The following is a 22,319-nucleotide window of genomic DNA, read 5'->3' as shown; positions in this document are numbered from 1 at the left end:
CCATGATGTGTTGACCAGCTGTTAAGATCCTCTCCCTGAGCTCTTCTTGCGACTTTACCGGTGTCTTGTCATGTGGCTCCAAATGTAAAAGGCGCAAGGCGTCAAATCGGGGGATCGAGCCGGCCATGGAATGGGGGATTTCCAGCAAGAACAATACATGGAAAGTGTATGTAACGCAGCAAGAAAGACCGTGACAATGAGAAATGCGTTAAAGACAACACATCCCGACCTCAAACATCAAAACATGAGTTCGGAACACAAAATCCGAAAAGTTGAGCCCAGTTGCATACCCCAGTTACACGCGAGGAATGAACGAATCATGTCATGTGGCATACGAGAGACACATTACTCCACCAGGAGGAGGGAGAGAAAAACACAATCAGATGATTGCGACAACATGTATTTTTACACTTGACAACTATGTAATATCCCCCCCCCCCACAGACACACAACAAACAACAAATGCTACAATGTCTTACGCACAGACAGTGCATGTCACTGTACACCAACTGAAGATGTCACTTTCACCACACAAAGGGGGTGGGGAGCAATACCAAGTGTGTTCGCATGCGATCACTGTGATGTAAAAGAGACCAGTTTTGGAAGCGCTTTGCAGGCAAGTCTGGCTCTCATAGTCTACGTTTGACCTTCATGACTGCTGTACCTGCGAGAGGAGCTCGAAGGGTTGGTTCTCTCCGGCAGTCGTCCCAGTCGTGTTGCAGGTGCTGGGATATGATCAGCAGTTCGCTCTAGGTGGTTGTCATACACATTGAAGAGTACTAGTATGTTGTATTGAAAGAAGTTGACGTGGTGGAGTGGGCAAGTCAAGTATCGCAACAATTGGTCTGTGGTGTTCGTACGGTGATACGGCCAATTTGTGCAGTGTGCCAGTGTTAAACAAAAACGATACTTTGCAGTTCCAGCTCCCTGTTACACAGATGGCTGCGTATACGACCCAGCAGCTAGCAGACATGCATCTCATGTATGGGGAGGCATGTGGTAATAGCTGTGAGGCAAGGCGTCTTTATGGAGAACGCTTTCCACATAGACGTTTATCATCTCGCACCTTCTTTCATGTAATGGACAGTCGACTGCGTGAAACAGAGTCAGTGTTACCACCATGGCAAGAAGTTGGAAGACCCCGAAGTGTACGCACACATCAGTTTGCAGAAGATGTGTTAACAGTGGTTGCAGAACATCCTGGCACCAGTACGCGCATGCTCACTCGGGCACAAAACACGCTCATGTGAATGTTTGGCGAGTGTTGTCAGAGGAAGGTATGCACCCTTTTAAACTGCAGAAAGTACAAAACTGTTACCTCGTGACTTTCGCCCTCGTATGGAGTTTTGCCAATGGTTGTTGCATCAGCTGGACACAAACCCTCACTTCGGGGCAAAGATATGTTAACAGATGAAGCCATTTTCACCAGGATGGATGTCTTCAATAGTAGAAACAGTCATGTCTGGGACTTTGACAACCCACATGCACTTTTTGTTGCCCATCAATAGCACAGATTTTCAGTGAATGTGTGGTGCGGGATAGTACATGATCATTTAATTGGACCATACATTCTCCCTGTTCGCCTGAATGGTCGCACGTATCATGCATTTCTTAGTGAGGTTCTGCCTGAACTGTTGGAAACCGTACCTTTGGCACTGCGGCAAGAAATGTGGTACCAACACGATGGGGCACCAGCTCATTTCGATCGTAATGTACGACATTTCCTGCATGACGTGTTTCGCAATAGGTTCATTGGTAGGGATGAGCATGTGCCTCGGCCACCGAGGTTTCCAGATCTCAACCCTCTTGATTTTTTCTTCTGGGGAGAAATGAAAACCCTCGTATACGACACACCTGTCACATCAGCTGAGGACCTCGTTGCTCGCATCAACGTCGCCGCCGCGATGGTAGCAGATACACCTGGCTTCCTTGCTCGTACTCAACAATCCTTGATTCGTCGCTGTGATCTCTGCGTAGAAGTGAACGGCAAACATTTTGAAAACCGTCTGTGATTATCGCCCTCGGCAAATCCCAGTGAGAACACTCTTGGTATTGCTCCCCACCCCCTTTGTGTGGTGAAAGTGACATCTTCAGTTGGTGTACAGTGATACACACTGTCTGTGCGTAAGACATTGTAGCATTTGTTGTTTGTTGTGTGTGTGTGTGTGTGTGGGGTGGGGGGGATATTACGTAGTTGTCGTGTGTAAAAATACACGTTGTCGCAATCATCTGACATTGTGTTTTTCTTTCCCTCCTCCTGGTGGAGTAATGTGTCTCTCGTATGCCACATGACATGATTCGTTCATTCCTCGCGTGTAACTGGGGTATGCAACTGGGCTCAACTTTTCGGATTTTGTGTTCCGAACTCATGTTTTGATGTTTGAGGTCAGGATGTGTTGTCTTTAACACATTTCTCATTGTCACGGTCCTTCTTGCTGCGTTACATACCCTTTCCATGCATTGTTCTTGCTGGAAATCCCCAATTCCTTTGAGGACTCCATTGCACATGCGTGCAGTGAACTTTTCATAGTGACTTCCGGACTGAGCACATACGATTCCTTGATGATTCCCTTGGAACTGCCTCTCTATCTGTGATAGTATTCGTCCCAGTTAGGTGTGACGTTCACTTTGTCACCTTTTGCAAGGCTCCTATCTCGGAAACGAAGCCTCAGTCGTAAAAATGGAACTCACACTTTTTGCTTGTTTTCGTGTGAGGAATCACTTCCCAAGCGTTGTAAACGACCTTTAGAAACACCCTGTATATATATATATATTTATGAATTTTGAACTTCATCAGGCCCCCACATAGGCAACGAGAGGACATGAGAGTTGAGAACAGTACCTGCATATGGCCTGATATGTATACCATTCTCGTGGCAAGAATTCCGCACTTGCTGTGCTTTCAGAGAAGAAATTACATGTTATTGTATTATCCATGCTTTTCTTTGTCAGGGAATTCAAAGTTCTGAATTTATCTCGGGTACTGTGAATGCTAAGAGTTAAAAAAATATTTATCGTTTTCTTCAGTACAGTCTAGGTCGAAGATACATAATTTTAATTTATCAAGTAGAAGAAGACAAAAGTTTTTTCAAATCAATGTAAAGGTAAAGTAAAGGTAAAGTGTTCCCCTGTGCATAGCACCATGCCATGAAGGCGTATAGGGGGTGTGGGGGTAACGCCCCACACTTTCTTGATCCGGTCGTGAGTGGGGGTGATGTGATCAGCATCACGCCCCTGACCGCCTTTACCCCCCAGGGTTTCCCCCAGGTACCCATGTTATTCGACGCTGGGTAGGCGCCGGGGCCGCTTCCACCGTTAGAAAAGTTCCCGGATTTGAACCGGCCGGGGATCGAACCCGGGACCTTTAGCATGGTAGTCAGACGCGTTACCGACTGAGCCACCGCGGCCATTTTTTCAATGTTTTTTACACAATTTGAACCTCGTTGGGCCTCTATATAGGCAATGCCAGGATATGATTGTTCAAAATGGTACCTGTATATTGCCTGATATGTGTTTCATTCTCGTGTCAAGAATTGCACACTTGCTACTTGTAGGAAAAAAATACAGGGTCATCGAGAATGATTGCCGGGATTTTAAACTGTTATTATAAATAACAAATCCGGGAACTTTTCTAACGTTGGAAGCGGCCCCAGTGCCCACCCAGCGTCGAATTACATGGGTACCTGGGTGGTAAAGGTGGTCAGGGGCATGATGCTGATCACATCACCCCACTCATGACCGGATCAAGAAAGTGTATGGCGTTACCCCCCACACCCCCTATACACCTTCATGGCATGGTGCTAAGCACAGGGTAGCACTTTACTTTTTTTTTTTTTTTTTACTTTATTATAAAATAAGTATTTAATGGATATACATGTGTGGCATCTTAAAATGTTAAGCAAAGTTTAAAGTTTTAAACTTTGCTTAGTACACTTCAATATGGCGGCATTTGTAGCTCTGGTGATGTCTAGATGTATTCAATCCCCTGCCATGTCTTCTGAATCGTGTCCACAGTTACAGTTGCAATTGCTGCAGCGACCCTCTCTTTAAGGTGCTCCCACGCATGCACCGTTTTAAGTCTCACGGTCACACAAGGCACACGAAACTTTAAACTTTTCTGAACATTTTAAGATGCCACACTTGTATATCTATTAAATAGTTATTTTATAATAACAGTTTAAAATCCTGGCAATCATTCTCGATTACCCTGTATATTCTAATGTAAAATTCATGCTTGTTTTCAGTGGGAAATTTAAAATTTTCTCAAAGTTTTCAAAAAATAATTTATATCTTTGAAATCATGTTTGTTAGAATTGCTAAATATATATTTTTTTTTATTGTAAAAGCTGTCCCTTTTTTGTTTGGCAGGGAATTGAAAGTTCCAATTTTTTTTCATATCTCATCTCAGATACTATGTATATTGTTTTCTTCAGTACATACTAGATTATAAGCCTATGGTCGAAATACCCAATTTTCGTTTATCAATTCGATGAAGAAGAAGACAAAAAGGTTGTTTTTTTCTCTCGAAATTTGAACTTCAACGGGCCCTCAGGTAGGTTGGAAATGAGGGTTCCGAATGGTACCTGCATATTGCCTGATATGTGTTCCATTCTTGTGGCAATAATTGCTCACTTGCTGCTGAAACATTCGGAGAAAAGAAATATTTTCTAATGTAAAAGCCAAGTTTTTTTCAGGTGGGTGATTGCCTCCCCCCCCCCCCCCCCCGCAAATATATTCAGAATAAAATTTAACTTCAGTAATTACTAATAGGATACCTAAAGTCTGGTGTAGCTCTCAAAACATGTATCTCCAAACATTGCCTGAGTCACAGTATGCTCCAAAGGTAAAAAAAAAAAAACAAATGTGACACACGTGTCCCAGTGATTAAGTGTTAATTGTGTTCGAAGTGAACAATCAATGATGATATTAACATAAAGACACAGATTAGCAACTTGGTAAAATTTTGAGGGGAAAATGTTATCTGCAAACATGTATTAATGATGATAATGTGCATGAGCAAAGTGTAATTGCATTTCGGAGATATTGGGAAATTGTAAGCTGAGAATGCACAACTTAGCATAGTGTAAGATACGTATAAATAATCATATATTTTTTAAAGATGCGGTCATTAAAATTACATCAGGTCAAATAAATATTGATATGTTGCTTGTGCTAGAATTTATCGAGACAGTGAGAGCAATGATACCCATTGCAGTAGTTCATGCCATACCAAAGCTAGCATGTGATGACAATGGTAGAGATTTGCTTTTTGCAGATCCTACAAAATAAATGGTCCAGAATAATGTGATTAAATTTGAAATAATGCTTTCTTGTTACTGATACATTGCTATCTCCTCAGCCTTAATATATAAACAGGATGTACGAGAATTGCATATACAATTTTGATGTCCAAGAAGAACAAAACTTATCATTACAAAAATATGAAGTTAGTGTCCATGTAAAAGAGCAACTCAAAAAGTGTGGTTTGAGATTGATAGGTGGTGTAAGTTTACTGAGCATATAGTGTCAGTAGACAATTTAGAGTAATCTTCTTACCTGAATATCTGGTGACCACTGAGGATTCTGTCAGACATTTGGACTGCCATGTTCCACTATCCACGAAAAAGTCTACGTCTCCACATCTTCTTTCAATACCTATCCTCAGTGTGTTTGTGTGGATAACATCGACGAAGCCTGCATCAGAGGGGTCGAGCCTTTCACTGAAGTCAGCCTCTTCAAAGTCATCCTTAGATGGATCGAGGGCTGAGAGAGACATTTGTTACTCAGTTAAGTTTCTTTAGAGTAAATCTACTTGTCTTGATCATAGAATGATAAGCTGCTGAAATAGATTAGGACCGACGTTTCTTATGTGTTCACCTTAGTACTTGTACAAGCTAGAATTAAAATACTTAATAATAATCAACTTTATAGTTTAATATCTGGAAGTATATACTGTTTCAGGGCTTTCAAAACTGAGGAAAATTGATAATAAATGCAGAAACTTTAATGAATATTGGGTCAGTAATTATTTATTTCCAGAAGAAAAATTGTCTAGCATTGAAGATATAAACCTGGTATTCGATGTGCAGTGCGTGGCTACAGTAAAGATTACTTATAATCATGGATTAGATAGGCTACTTTTTTCCATACCTGACTTGTGATAACTCTCTGTATATTGTTCTCAATTTCTAACTACATTTACCATATACAGCTTAACTTCCTAGTTATCACAAACACATTACATTAACATTATATTAACTTTTAACAAGTACTTACCTGTGATTCGCTGAATGTAGCCAAAAGTAACATGATTAGCAGTGTAGGCTGCCAGATGAGCTCCTATGCAGTGCCCAATCAGATGAATGCCTTTCTGCTCAATGCCCACTTCCCACACCAAAAAATCTATAAGTTTTGCTATTGACTCTGCTATTTCTGGCAGTTTGAGCACTGCAGAGTGATAATTGTTGGGGAAAGCAGTTTGATAGTCCAACACAATCACATTAAAGTCGGAAGATGTCCCGTAGTTGAAGTATGCTGCAAGATAGAAACAAAGATATATGCAATATTCTACAAGCTGCTACTGTTGACAAAATTAGAATTTAATGCCCATTGTCCCCAGAACTAGATTTTCCAAAATGACCCAATTGTCATATTTTTTAGTGTTAGCCATGGAATACTCTAGATAGCATCACATATTAGACTAAGAAATCACAAAACTCCCCTACCCATAGAGCTACTTTCCAAATTTGCAAATAGGCCTCCGTGATTGTGTAGTGATAACATCGTCTCCTTGTAATCAAGGAGCCTTGAGTGGAACCTCGTAGTGGTTTGGATTCCACTTTAACTGTAGGTTCAGTCCCAATTAGCCTGTCTGTGCTTAACGTGGACTCAAAATCAAAACTCATTTGAGATTTGCAAGCACATGACAAGCTGCCAAGGGTGAATTCAATATTTTATGATAATTTCTCTGTTCACAAAACATTTAAGGTGTAATGAAATGATTCTTCGTAATAGACAGGAGAACAGTACTAAAAAAGTTACTTCAAGTTTTTTTTGTAAGATTTGTTAACCAAAAGTATATTCGGGAGGAGGCGATTGAAGTATTTTAGAGAGTGAAGGACAAAAGTATAACTGTTATACATTGCCCAAACAACTGGCCTCTATGATTACACTTCCCAAAAAATAAGGAACACTAACAATGCGATTAGAAAACCTATCAAAATTGATGCATAAATTATTCCCGTAAACTTCTCTGTAGAGAGCTTAAAATAAGTACAGAAGATTGTTTCATTCTTATGGTAGTGAAATTCATCCTCATTTCAGTAGGCTGTAAACCCCCCTTTCCACCAGCGAGCATGTTCTATGTGAGAGCCCTGTTCATGAACAATACCACGACAACAGAGCTTCCATTGTAGGAGACATCTATTGAGCACAGCCTGATCAAGTTTTGCCCACTCGTCCTTGCACACTTTCCAAAGACCACCAAGCGTAGTTGTGACGTTTTTTGATGTTCCGTTTCAGGAGGCCAAACACACAGAAGTCCATGGGTGCTGAATCAGGGGACTTGACAGGTATGTCTCTAAATGGGATAGGCTTCACACCTGTCTCCTGTTCCATACGGGACATGTAAGCCACTGTTCTTCTCGCAGTATGGCTGCTGGCCTTGTCCTGGTGGATGTGCACTTTGTCGATGTCATTGCCGTACAAAGCAGGGGCATGTTGGCGGTAGATGGGGTCTAATACGTGCTCGATGTAGTAGGCTGCATTCACATTCGATGACACACGGTGTATAGGAAGCTTCCCATTTGCACAGAAACCTGCCACTACCATAAACCCTTTCGGGAAACTTTCTTTGAAGGAGCGGAGCCTCTTTGCATGATCATCCTTCCCATCGATAGAGCAGTAGTAAATCGTGTGTATCTGCTTGGGTCACATCAAATACACCCATGCCTCATCTAAGGTGATAACATAACACCATTTGTTGCCTGCCAAGTATCCTTCATACAGCCGTTTGCATGCCACTCACCGTTGTGCAATGTGCTTCGCTGTGAGAATGTGAACCTGTCGGTTGTGTGCACTTTTGAGCCCCAAATTGTGTCATTTGATTCAGTTTACAGTTGCTGTTGACCATTGTACATGTCTGGCTAGGTCCCGATGTGTGGGTGGATTCTCCTTGGTGACATTACCAACCTTACCTTAGCAACGACATCCTGACTGCGTTGTGGAGCCGGTTGAGTTTCTTCTTTCCCTCGTTTGTTCGATTAACTGTCTGGCCTTTGGATGTGGGTCATGATGCTGCCGCAAATACGGCGCCTCTGGTGGTGATTCGACAATGCTACCATAAGGATGAAACAACCTTCTGTATTTGGTTATGTCATTAATTATATAATATTCAATAAAATTCAATTACCATCTTTTAGTTCGCCCCAGTAATCATCGTCGTAAAACCATCCAGGAAATATGATCTTAGTACTTCTTTCACTGTAGAATCCAAGAGATTTGTAACGTTTCGCTTCAAAGTTTAATTCTGTTGTAATTTTGCCATGCCTGGGTAAACAAAATTATAGTTATAAAAAATATAATTGAAGTATATTATGCAAATTGGAGTGTTTGAAAGCAACTTAGGTACAGTTATTTTGCTCAAAAAGAAACTTACTTAGTTATTTTTTTTCAAAATGTAACCACATTACTGTTACCATTTCTTTAAAAAATAACTAAGTTACTTTGTTCTAATCAATCTATAACTCTTAGAATGTCTTACATGCATGATCTGCAAGCAAGATATTCTTTTCTTTCTCAATGATCATCTAAAATGAACACTAAATTTTTATTAAATTATAACCAACATCAGCAAGAAAAAATATTCCATTGGTTGCGCACTGTGTGGAAGATTGGGCTTTTAAAATATGTTCAATTAACAGTCTAAACTCCGTGGCCGTACAGTCTAAGGTTCTGTGCTTTGGACTCTGACTGCAGGATGGCATGGGTTCGAGTTTGCCTTGTTTCAGTCTCTGGATTTTCAGCCTGTGTATAGGACCAGTGGCAACCCATCATCGTGAGGAAATTGGGAAGCTACAAGAGAGTAGCGTAAGCAGAAATAAATATTCACTGCAATAACTCGCAGCAAAAAAATAGTTCTAAATTAAGATAAAAACATTACATTATAAAAAAATTTAGGCAGATTTGGCTCGAAAGATGCTACGAGGCCATGGCAGAGTACCACAGAATTGTTTCCTTTGCTGAAAATCTACGAAGCACATCAAGTGCTCCTCTTCCCAAAGTGTCACGAAACGTGCAGAGTGTTAACGACATACTGATGCCGTCTGCTGGCTAGCAAGCGACTATGTACGAATAGTTTGAATAAAACTACATCAAAACTAAACGGATGAATAAAAATTCAATCACCTCAAAGCAAAATGTAATAATCTCAGAATAATCTCACGATTTGAAAATGAATGTCTCATTCTCGGTTTTGTATTAAACTGCAAATGTTTGTCTCGTTCTGCATTTCATCTCAAGTTTTAGTTTTGAGTTCTTTGTTTCAAGTTCACTTTATGCACAGAAAGGCTAATCTGGAGTCCAAACACATATGACCTCCACCGGGTTTTGAACCCGGATATTTGATGTTGAACTGCAAGAATGTTTGTCCTGTTATCGGTTTCATCACAATCGTTCATGGTTTCATATTGAGCTGCAAATGTTTGTCATGTTCTTTGCTTCATCTCGAGCTGCAAAAATGTTTGTATCATTCTCTGTTTCGTCATGAGTTTGAAATGAATGTCTCTTGTTCTCAGATTTGTCATGAGTTGCAAATGAATGTGCCGGTCCTGCATTCTCACAAAAAAAAAAAAAATGTTGCTATGACTTATGGCCGAATATATATAAACACACACTTACGGAGTCCAATATCTGGCAATTATACCAGGTCCAATGTAGAAGTGGTCATCTCTTTTCTGTCTGTCTGGGTCCCAATTCCTATCTTGAAAGTAATCATCCTCAGACGAACCTGAGAAGGAAGTTCAGACAGAAAATCCCTCAGAAAATAGAGAATTATATTGGTGCAGGTTATTTCTTTTAAAATATACTTTTTTCACATTTTCTTCAAGAGAATGTTAAGTTTTTGCTTTTATTTTCATGGAATTTCACACTATTTAGTACCAGTATATACTGGGTTATTCATAAAGAAAGTAACATTTTTGAAAACTTGTTGTGGTTATTTTTTTACCCATATGCAAAATACAGATAACTGTTATTGGCGTTAGGTAAGGTCTATGCAAGGAACAGTTGAACAGAACTTGTTATTCCTACATGGTTCAAATTAAAAGGGAGATATTAGGAATCCCCCAATAAGATCAAGTATCCGTGACAACAGAGATAAATTTTCAACTTTGTTTCTTTAGGTTAAAGTTTAAACCCACTGGACGAGGAGTGATTTAGGAAAATGAAAATGCACCCAGTTAGAAGAGCACCAAAAGAGGATGGGGTAGATTGAGATTAATCGTCCTTCTATTTTTAGCTTAATTTACATTCAATTACATAACATCATTTACTTAATTTACATTCAATTACATAACATCAATTACTAAGTGAAAAGTCTAGCACTGCTCGATATTGCTTGTATGAAATATTTCTTCTGCGGTTTTTAAGTTCTGATGCTTAGGTTATATCAATATTTATTTCTGCTAAAGTAATTATTCTATTACTTTAAATTTATGGTTATTCAGTTAGGTAGCCAGATTCAGACTTCCTTCGAAGAAAAAATGTAATTACTTTTTGCAAGAGAAGTAGACAAATAAAACAGGAAAAGAACTCTTTTTCAGTATCTCTTTCACATTTTGTACCTCTGTCAAATCTTTTACATTTCATTACTCTAAAAGTTTTATAACATGGAAAATAAAAACTAATTAAAAATCAGATTTCAATAAGGCCAAATACAGTGACTTTCGCATTCAATATTCATATATATTAATATGAAAAAATGACGTGTAGTGAAAGGGCATTTCTCATTTATGTGTCTAATAGAAGGCAAGTGATTGTGAAACATAGTAGTAAGATAATCAGTTTTACTTACAATTGGTACATATCTTATAACCATCAAGATAAATATCCTGAAAATAAAGAAGCAAAATCTAATTTTGTGAAATGAAATACGCTAAAATAAAGCAATATAATCATTTAGTGAGGATCATAAAATTCGATGTGTGTGTGTGTGTGTGTGTGTGTGTGTGTGTGTGTGATTCCAGATGGGACTGACCTCCTACCCAAGATGGTATAAGCCACCCCTCTCCCTATGGGTGATCTTTTTACATTTTTAAAATCTAATTCATGTAGTATTTATTTGTTTCTAGTCAGCATTCCAAGTAATGTATTACATTTCCATGTGCATTGATAGAAAACAATGGATTATTTTGTTCTAAGATGTCTCTTGGAGTGTACTCTCCCAATTCTCCCTATTCTGCCTTTGAATTCCACTTATCACAATATACAGGGTAAGTCAAAAAGAATGAAACAACCTTACCTTATGAATAAACTATTGAAGATAGAAGAACGTACAAGGCACCAAAATACAACACAACTCTCAAAGTTTTACTTACATCACAAAGATTCACAGACAGGCAGTAATCGAGTTCTTGCCATACATGAAGCAGCATATCCACGTCGATGGTTGCAATGGCAGTAGGAACACGCTGTTGTAACTCTGGCATATCTCTTGGCAGGGGCAGCACATACACAGCATCCCTCACATACCCCCACAGAAAGAAATCACAGGGGGTTAGGTCAGGTGAACCTGGGTGGGCACTTGCTACATGCCAGGTCATTGGCAGTAGCACGGCCAATCCAGCAGTGAGGCAGATGTTCATTCAGGTAACGCCGGACTGCAAGGTGATAATGGGGTGGTGCCCCACCTAGTTGGAACAGGTAGTCCGTGGAGTCCTGATCTAGCTGTGTGATTAGCCACTGCTGCAGCATGCGAAGATAGGTCATCCCAGTTACGATGCCCTCATCGAAGAAGAATGGGCCATAGACTTTCCTTTGTGATATGGCACAAAAAATGTTGATCTTGGGTGAATTCCGAACATGCTCAATGATGGCATGTGGGTTATGTGTGCCCCATATTGTCACATTATGACAATTGACATTCCCGTTAAGATGGAATGTTGCTTCGTCCGAGAAAACTAGGCGGCGTACAAAATCTTCATCCTCCATCTCCTCTTGCATCTCCATGCAGAATGTGTGATGCAGGATCTCATAATTTGGTTTCAGGCCTTATACCAGATGCAATTTGTATGGCTTGGTGACCAGTCGCTTGTGAAGAACACATTCTCAGGCTTCTTTTGAAAGCTTCTCTGACTCTGTCAACATTCGCATCTGACACACGTGGCTGTGCTCTGTTGTTTACACAGGGAACCAGTCTCTTCAAACTAATGGTACCAATGGTTGATGTTTTTCCGAAATGGTGGATCTTTAACAAAACGTGTGCGGAAATGCCATTGTACCATTGTGATGGAATCTGTCTTCGCCAACTCCCACACACAGAACGCCTTCTCTCTATCAGATGCCATTGTTGGCATACTAAGCTCCAACACTTTGTTGTTACAGCGCTCCTAACAACATAGTGTGCTTCGCGTAGTACGAATAAAACTTTGAGAGTTGTGTTGTATATTGATGCCTCGTATGTTCTCCTACCTTCAATAGTTTATTCATAATAAATATGTAAAGTTGTTTCATTCTTTTTGACTTACCCTGTATATTGTGATAAGCGGAATTCAAAGGCAGAATAGGGAGAATTGGGAGAGTACACTCCAAGAGGCATCTTTGTATTTGGACGTACATTGAAAGAAAATGTGTCATTTGTATGGAATTTCATGTTATTTTAATATGTAACTTGAATGCATGTTACAGGACTTTAGATGTGGTATAATATCAATATACATGTGAAATGTGTTTATGTATCTACATACTTGTTTATTTTATTCCATTAATTTTGGTGACCAATGTCATCATCCACATTGGAACAACAACTTGAGACATGACACCATAATGTGTCATTCAAGGGCACCCACAATATTTTTTTTTCGGGGGGGGGGATTGATTAAGATTTCACATCTTTCCCTTCAATCATACGAACCCATATTATTTTATTATTATTTTACATAAAATTAAAATTGAAAATACTTCGGTGTTGTTGACAAGTTCAGACTTGAGTACACTATTGATATAGAAACTGGATCCACCTTGCTTCCTTTCCATAAACATCTATAACTTTGTTGATAAATAGTTCATGTATTTTTTTTTGTACTTATTCACGATATACAGATATCAAGCAGAGACCACTTACTCTGCTGCTCTTCTTCATATGGTACCTCTGATCCAGTGGCGTGGCATGACTTTTTCAAAAGTGTTACTCGCCATCAGATGTTATCATCTCCACCCTACACCCCCCCCAAAAAAAAACCAACAAAAAACAAGCCTTTGATCTGTATTTTTGTTCATTTCGTTCTTTTTTTGCAATCCGCTCAATGATTTATTTACAATCACTCCTAGAAAGAACTACCAGTCATGAGAGAATTACCGTGAAAATCCAGTGAATAATGTTCGAGCCTTGTCAACCATCTCTGTTTCTTTGCAAAGAGGTGGAAAGGGGAAGAAGAACCACACATTTCTCGGGTCAGTTTGACGTTTCTGCGGTGAGCAGACGACAGAATTCCCCTCCTCCAGCAGTGGAAGGGAAGTCCAGATGTATGTACTACTGTTGCAGACTTAGTTTTTTTTGGAGCAAGGTTTGTCCAAATTACGAATCGCATCAAGTACTTATATTTTCGTCTATTACATAAACGGCCTCAGTTGTAGTTAAATTCAGCTTTGGCTTTGCAGTCTTGCTCTTGTTGCTTCAGAGAACTAGTATCCCCGTTTTAGGCGGGATTTACCTCTTTTCTGGAAATCCAATGTGACAACACTTGCTGATCCGATAGGCTGCAGCGGTAACAAGCCCCTAAACAGGCATATGAATAACCCCCTAGCACACTTGGCTCTAACCCACTGTTCCCTTGCATTAGCACCCTTTCCTCTTGTTACCTCTTGAGGGTAGCGGAACGGCCTGCCTCTTCGTTTTTGTCGGCTGCAGAAAAAATATCCTCTGCAATATACACTCAACTGCAATGCTGTCGGTTAACGTATTTAACAATGTTGTTATTTTATTAAGAAAGAAGCTATTTAATTTGTTTACATTTTGCTGTTACCTGCGGTAACACTGTTTGCTCAGTCTGATCCATGTTTTTACACACACTATCAGATCCCGACTTTTCAGTGTCCCAAACAGTCGTAAAAATCCAATGGATCATATTTAAAAGCCCCCGCACACTCCTAGCTACTGCAGTGAGTCAACAATGATTGTAGTCTCTGGTGCAAACATTCTCTCCTTATTTTGTTGGACATGGTAGTTAATTGCTGTAACTTACTGCAAGAACCATCTCGTGGGTGCCCTTGGTGTCGTTACCAGGAATCCTCGATACTCCCACAATTCGTCACTGCTTATGTATAATCATATGTTACTTTAGCGAGTAATCGATAAAATAATTACAATATATATTGTAGAAATAATTTCATAATATATTGCAAACGTTATGTAAGAATACACCATACATACCTTCTTGATAGGCATGCACCAGATTTCAAAAATCTAGAAAAGAAAGGTGTTAACAATTAGTTTATAACACAAATGTATAACAATAAATAACAACTTTTGCAATAGAAATGGCTATTTCCAAGCATATGAAACATGTTCCATGCCATTTGTGGCATGAAGCGCACAGTAATATGAGCAAAGGAAAGCAAATAAGTAGTCTAAACTCCTCGCATTAGTATAGTGAACATTTTCCATTCATGTCACAGACACCCACACACAGGGAGAGAGAGCCAGAGGCACAACCACTAATTTTTGTCTGGGGTATGGCAGTTCCAGTATAAACGTACCAATAATACTACTACTACTAATAATAATAGCAGCAGCAACAACAATAATAATACCATTATTATTATTAGTAGTAGTAGTATCAAATCCGTTATTATCAGAGCTAGGAATTTTAGGTGCAAAAATTTGCCAATAAAGGTGCAAAAAAGCTGCCAATTTTTGTACAAAAAAGGTGCTAAAATAGATGCTAATTTTCAGATGTAAAATTTATTGTGAGCAGTGCATACATATATGATTCAACTTGTCTGGATAAACACAGAGTATTCTCTGGTTTTGAATCGTTTAATATAACTAAGCAAAGAAAATTCTCTCATACATTAGAAAGCAACATAAAGGAAAACATGCTTCTTCTTACTTGCTTAGAATTAGTCATCTAGAAAACTGTTAAAATAGATTACATTCAAAATTTCTGTTCTTCTGAGTGAGGCTACATCTGCGGTCACTAAGCAGATACTTGTAAGTTGAAAAAGAACGTTCAACGTCAACAGACACAAGTGGTGCGTATTTTGTTTTCAACCAGTAATCCACATCCTTGTTGGTTGCAACTTCTTGAACATCAGGGCTTCTGGCTAAACTTTGTTCTTACTTCTCTTTCCCTACCCCTTGCAGCTCTCGTTGCACATCCATCAAAACAGCCCACTGTGCTTCCTTTTCAGGACACTGCTCCTCCAGTTTTGTGATTCCAGTAGTAAGGAACGAGAAGCCATGTACAATATACAGTTCATCTTGCAATTCCTGTTTAAGTGCAAGTTTTTTGGTTTTTTCTACAGCTGAGGAATCACTAGGCAAAGCATCTAAAAATTTCGATATTGTATGGAAATGATTGCAAATAAACACTGCAGCTTTTAACCATGTACCCCATCTAGTGAGTATGGGAGAGGGTGGTACTGGAAGTTTCGTAATTTCTACGTACTTCTGTATTCTAGAAGGACCCTTTTTCAGTATTTTCTTAATGCTGGAAATAAATTCGTTTACATATGTAAATTCATCTTTAATAGCTTTACAAACTCTATGCAAAGCATGAACGATGCAGGTCACATGTTTTAAGTTAGGATAAATATTCTTCAGATTAGAAAATTCAGCTTTCATATAAGATGCTTGGTCTGTAAGAACTAACCACACTCTATCATATTATACGCCCTCTGGCCACAATACAAAACATGCATCATTGAAACTTTGCATTACACTTGCATTATCTGTTTTGCCGAGAAAATAAGTTTTTAAAAGCATGGATTTCACTTGATGTCCATTGAGAGGTGCTACTAAAATGTTCAAAACGTACCTGTTTTGCCTATCTGTGGTTTCATCTAGTATGAAATAGACTGGATGGTCAGCTACTACTTGCCTGATCTGCGAGATTTTAGCTTCTTAAAGAGGTTGAAGGTAAGATTTCCTTAAGGTGCTCTCATCTGGAACTGACTTCCCAGTATATTTTTGCAAATATGATTTCATGACAGGATTGTTAAGTTTCGAAAGAGGTATTCCGCACGCTATAAATGTCCTTGCTGTCTCACTGAAAAATTCATGTGTATTTCTAGAACTCGAAGATGCAAGCGCCTCACCAATGAATTGCGGTCGCTTCCCACCTTTACCATCTCATAGTTCTTTATTCCTGACGTGCTTCCCACTTTGTAGATGCTGCACAACCCGAGTGCGTTGGTGTTTGTCATCAACAGCAATAGAAATATCACACACATCACACCTCAGAACAGATCCATCACTCTGAATGCCATAACCGCTAAACTGTTTAACAATGTCCTGCAGTTTCCCAACATTTACTTTATGTTTTGGCATGGTGAATAAGCAAGTCCGATGCATAGATCAGTCAATCACAGACTGCAGTTACCTTGCTCGCTGAGACGGGAGAAGGAAACAAAAACAAAACAGCTTTCCTACAACAATTCGTAAACAATACAGCATAGGACAAAAAGAGCACAACTTCTAGCAATTGTAATGTGTCATTGTTGGCACTGTTTAAAGTCCGCGCTTACTACATTAACATCCAAGAACTGAAGAAAGCCGATTCATTGTTGTGCAGTAAACAAGAATCGCGTGCCAAGAAGCGGTACCTCGAATGTGGGTGGGGTTAAACAGCGTGTGAGTTGTATTAAAAGAAATGATAAAGATGCAAAATGGGCGAAAAGGTGCAAAAGGTTCTGAGAATGTGAAAAAGGTGGAAAAGGTTCTGAGATTGTGAAAAAGGTGCAACCGAAACACCATGAGTAGAGTTCAATACATGCTTATTTTGGGGATGAGTCACTTTTTTACCCATTTGCACACAAAAAAAATTAGGGTGCAGCACCTAAAATTCCTAGCTCTGGTTATTATCCTCTTAAATCACGCAAAAAGGTTGTAGAAGTCGGTGCTAAAGCTTTTGTATTGGAATAAACGATTCGAAATATTTTTTCGACATTCAATATTACATTAACTAATAATGGAAAACAAGCATACAAACTGTATTTTTGAAAGGCAGAAAATGCATGATAAATGCGTCCCGAGTGTAATTCTTTTTGTACACACAACATGTATAACTTTCATGTAGTACAATGTATGTTTTACACATATACAACATGGATCGACGTACAATAAGAAAATACATATTGCAACATGTTAACACTAAATTATGCACGTATTCAAAGTTTCTTTAATGCACATATATTATTTAAATCCATTACATAATCAATTCATCCACCTCATAATAAAGCAACAGCACTCAAATGTGCATGCTCCCTTTCCTCCAAACAATTGTTCGTACATTTAAAACAAAATCAATGAAGAGAAGTCTTACTGTGGTAATTTACAATGCATTACTGGAAACAACCAAGGGCATCACCAGAAATTTTTGCAGGGCGGGGGGTCGAGCAAATGACAAAGTTGAATAGTAGATAAGTTATAAGTATTATTACCATGGTTATAAATGTTATTATACAATGACAAATATTATAAACTAACAGAATAAATTTTATTCCAAATAATAATAATAATTATTATTATTAATATTATATAAATGGGGAGAGAGAATCCACCAAACGAGTGAATACGAGCACAACTATTTTCCGTTATTTATTTTGTATTTTATGCAGTTAGTATCTGAATGCATTTTAATATAAACCTTTTCACGTCGTTCAAGAGAAGGCTTTAAATCTTAGGGGGATTTGTTAGAATTTTGAAAAGTGTGAAACCATTTGTTCTTTGGATGAAATGGTAGAACATAAACTTGTTCTTGCATTTTTCACTCAATGTTTTCGATCCAATGAATTTTTACTTTGATTATTCTGTTCGAATACTAACTAAATGAACTTTATTTCTGTTCTTAACAATAAGAGTAACAAACTTTCGGCTTTCTTGTATCTTTAAATGAACAATGTCAATTTCCAGGGGGTCGACCCCCCCCTCCCGACAGCCATGGAAACAACATATTGCGAGCGAAGCGACCAAGAAAATTTTTAGATCCAATTTTTTGCAAACTGAAAACAATATTGATTTAATAGGGCGCAAATAATTTCACGGGGTGCCATGACATTCTCTCTTTTACAACTTTTCCATTTAGATCGTTCGGTGCCTAGGGCCGACTCCTGCTGCTCGCTCTGAATTTAATGAGACTAAGGAAAGGAACTATTGAGAGAGAGCGAAGCGAGAAAGAAAATTTTACGAAATGTATTTTTATTTGTATAAAATTTGAAATCGACGGGTGGCAATTGCCCCTCTCTGCTCCCCTGCAGGTGCCCTTGGCCGTCAATGTTTGCCCCCACCCCCTGGTAGCGCCACTGAGAGAGGCAGAGATGTACGAAGATATATAGATTGTGTGTTGAAGATAGCCAAGAGCGCCGAAGCAAAGACCACCTGATAATGGACGGTGTTAAAGGTGTAGCTACTGCGGAGCATGCGCACTCGTCTGGTTCCCGTCGAACATCCGGTTAGACTATGGACGTTCAAACAAAACGGCTAAATGGAGATTCTTTTACAAGAAAAAAAAGGGTTACAGCAGTATAACATATGGTTGTACAGTTCGATCGGGAACAAATGTAGTGAGTCAAATATCATTCCACAGGATTCTAAAGGACATCGAGAGACGAAATCTGTGGATGCAAGCATTGTGAAGAAAGGCTTGGGACCCGACTCAACGCAGTTGTTTGTCGAACTTGCAACTGAAAAAACACGTCTCTCAGGGAGGTTTCAGACTGAAGCTACAAGCGACGAGTGACAGCGTGGGTTCACACCAAAGTGACAAGCGACACAGGCCACTTCAGTCTATAAAGCATTACCGCACATGAACGAACAACAGACCGACACGACACGATGCACGCCTGGAAGAAGGGCCCATCTGAGCGACAATCGACACGTGCAGCTTGTGTCACTTCGGTCTGAAAGTTCCCACCGAAATGACAAGCGACACGGGACACAAACAAGCATTCATCGCGCATGCGCAAGCAACACACCAAGACAACTTAGATGCACAGTATTGATAAATACTCAGTGAGTGGCACATGTAGCTTGTCATGTCGTTTCGGTTCGAATGGTTGCATTGATTACTTAGAGTTCGGTTCCATGTGACACGAAGATTGCACACTGATGCGACAAGCGACACGGCCCCCTTTGTTCTGAAGCACATCATTCACCGCGCATGCACGAATAACAGACTAGGCAACATGGTGCATGGAGAAAACGGTCCAGCCCAAGCGACATATGCTGGTGGTCGTTTCGATTATGTTCGAAAAGGAGCTTTCAGATTTAAGTGATAAGCGACACGTGTCTCTTGGAAACCAACCTTCAGAAATAAGCGAAACCTTCCGAACCGAGCGGCACGGTCTGTTGTTCGAATATGCGCAGTGAATAGTTTGCTTTAGATTGAATAGGTCCGTATTGGTTGCCGCTATGGTGTGAAATCCCCATATCACTTGTCGCTTCGGTCTGAAAGTTCCGTTACTGTTCGAAGTAAATTCCTTAAAGTAAAAAGTGGCATGTCTTATCATAGGTTTTCCCCAAATCTCTCAGGCGTAAAGGCGTAAAGGCGAAGGTGATAGCTCACATATTTTATCCGCCATTCATTACTTCTGCAGATTTGTTGGCGAAGATTCACTTCAGCATGCATTAGCAGCAGTTTTATGGCTTTCTATTTCCCTCACCTTTCCATTTACAAAATATTTTGTACGTTTTTAGTTCGTCGTGCTTGAAATGCCCCTCAGTGTACATGTGGTAATTGTATATGACTACGTAGACAACTGGCAGCCAGAAAGACACATTGGGGTCCCGGGTTCGATACCCGGTGGAGACATGTAGTGGTTCGGATCCCACTTTAAACTGTAGGTCCAGTTCCGATTAGCATTACTGTGCATAAAGTGGACTTAAAACCGAATCGAAATCAGAAAGACACATTGTTTTTTAATAATCTGCGCTACGGTTGTTCATCCAAATCATTCAACAAATCCACTCCTTCATGATAAAAGGTAAAGTTCCCCGTGCATATAGCACCGGCCATGAAAGCACATTTAGGCCTCCCCGATGGCGCAGTGGAAGCGTCGTCGCCTCGTAATCAAGGAGTCCCGGGTTCGATTCCCGGTGGAGGCACATAGTGGTTCGGATCCCACTTTAAACTGTAGGTCCAGTTCCGATTAGCTTTACTGTGCATAAAGTGGACTTAAAACAACAAATCAATCAATCAATGAAGGCACATTTAGGGGATGTGGGGAGTAGGGCCCCACACATTCTCGATCTCTGTCATTACGGAAATGTTGTGATCAGCACCACGCTCCGGCCGCCTTTAACCCCAGGTACCCAATGATTTGAGGCTGGGTGAGTCCCAGAGCCGCTTTATGCGGTGACAAGGCCGGAAAAATTCCGACCTTCGATCAGTCACCCCGCGAATCGATTCCAGCTCTCCCGCGTGGCAGTCTGGCACCCTACCGACTTGACCACCGCGGCTCCTTCATGGTAAAACTTTAAACAAATATCTTTCTTGATTATTGTCGCACAACTGCTTGAAACAAGTGCTCATTTCTTACTTCGTATGCCGGTGTATCTCCACTAGAAACAACGGGGACTGGCCTAAACCGGAAGTTCCGGGGAAACCGGTCAAAACGTAACCAATGTTTATGTTTACATTTTTAACGTGGTCTGTATTGCTTTTAGACTTTACAGTGACGTCGGCAGAGGGGAAGATTGTCTTGTCGCTCTCTCTGTATCTGTCTGCCAATCTCTTCTTTTATTCTTCTTTGTAGCTAATCGGTGGTGATTTATTCATTCTAGTTTTTGGACTTTTAACCACTGTTATTTTTTAGAGATTTACCTACGTTTCGGGGGCTGATTCTGCCTCCGTCTTCAGGGTAGCGTGTAGTCTGTTAGATCACATACATTGATCACATGCAAACCGGGGCGGCCCAGTCCCCGGAGATCAAGGTGGAAACCTAACGGTGCCACACGAAGCCTTGATCGTGACTTTGACGTGGTCATCTGACAATGTGGAGCCTGGGCCACTCATAATCTTACCTGGCATTGTTTTGTATATAGAGGTCCTTGTGACCGACAGACGCGGTGGAGCCTAGGCCACGAAGAATAATCCTCCTAGGCAACCATTTATGTGATCTAACAGACTACACGCTACCCTGAAGACGGAGGCAAATTCAGCCTCCGAAACGTAGGCAAATCTCTTTAAAAAATAACAATGGTTAAAAGTCCAAAAACTAGAATGAATCTTCTTTTATTGTTTGTTTCCATCGTGCTCTCATTTTCTCAACCTACGAGTTCTTTTTTTCTCTTCTCTTTCTCTCTCTCTCTGCCTTCTCCCTTTGTTTTTCTTTCTTCGGTTTCTCTGCCTCTCACTCTTTCTTTCCGAAAATGTAAGATCGTTTCACGGAATAAAAAGGGCAAGGGCTCAACAGCTAGCGTCTCTCCTGACCCTTGAGTACCACCAAAGAAAATTCTGTGGCAGCACAACTTCCAATCAATACACATAGCAAGGATTGAACATGCAGTGCATTATTCCAAAAACACATAGATTAAGTCACACACCACATCTCTGGATAAACTGCGTACACACCTGTTTCACGAGAATATTTATGAGTTACCTGCAGAAGCAAGAAGAACGATGTCACCAAGCGAACAGCCATCGTAAGAGAATGTGCCAGACAAAAAAAATAGCATGTCGACACCTTCCACCCAATATAGATGTAGGCCTACGTCACGTGCAGCTTGGGCTCTTCGAGTCATTATTCAGTGAATCACTACATATTTGAAATATGAGATATCCTTTTCTACTACATCGATGACGTCAATTAACACGAATACAATGGTAGCTCGTAGGAAGTAGACAATGCAATATACCCAAGTGAAAGTACTTACAGATTCTGAT

At 40.0% G+C, this 22,319-nt stretch overlaps 1 protein-coding gene across 1 annotated transcript in view; it reads right to left on the bottom strand.

Moving 5' to 3' along the window:
• Positions 1-22,114, bottom strand: part of LOC145989287 (pancreatic lipase-related protein 2-like) — a 36,300-nt gene extending 14,186 nt beyond the window's left edge. The window contains exons 1-7 of the mRNA XM_083124615.1: positions 22,036-22,114; positions 14,648-14,680; positions 11,072-11,108; positions 9,898-10,006; positions 8,411-8,547; positions 6,277-6,534; positions 5,557-5,763 (exon numbers count right to left, since the gene is read on the bottom strand). Coding sequence (XP_082980741.1) covers positions 5,557-5,763; positions 6,277-6,534; positions 8,411-8,547; positions 9,898-10,006; positions 11,072-11,108; positions 14,648-14,680; positions 22,036-22,077 — 823 coding nt within the window. The 5' untranslated portion in view covers positions 22,078-22,114. The remainder of the gene's footprint in view (positions 1-5,556; positions 5,764-6,276; positions 6,535-8,410; positions 8,548-9,897; positions 10,007-11,071; positions 11,109-14,647; positions 14,681-22,035) is intronic.
• Between the last annotated feature and the right edge of the window lie 205 nt (positions 22,115-22,319).

Source organism: Lepisma saccharinum, chromosome 6 (assembly GCF_977018435.1).
Source record: "Lepisma saccharinum chromosome 6, izLepSacc3.1, whole genome shotgun sequence".
Classification (NCBI taxonomy): Eukaryota; Metazoa; Arthropoda; class Insecta; order Zygentoma; family Lepismatidae; genus Lepisma; species Lepisma saccharinum.
Note: the sequence above shows the minus strand (reverse complement) of the source record. Positions and strands in the feature narration are given on the sequence as shown.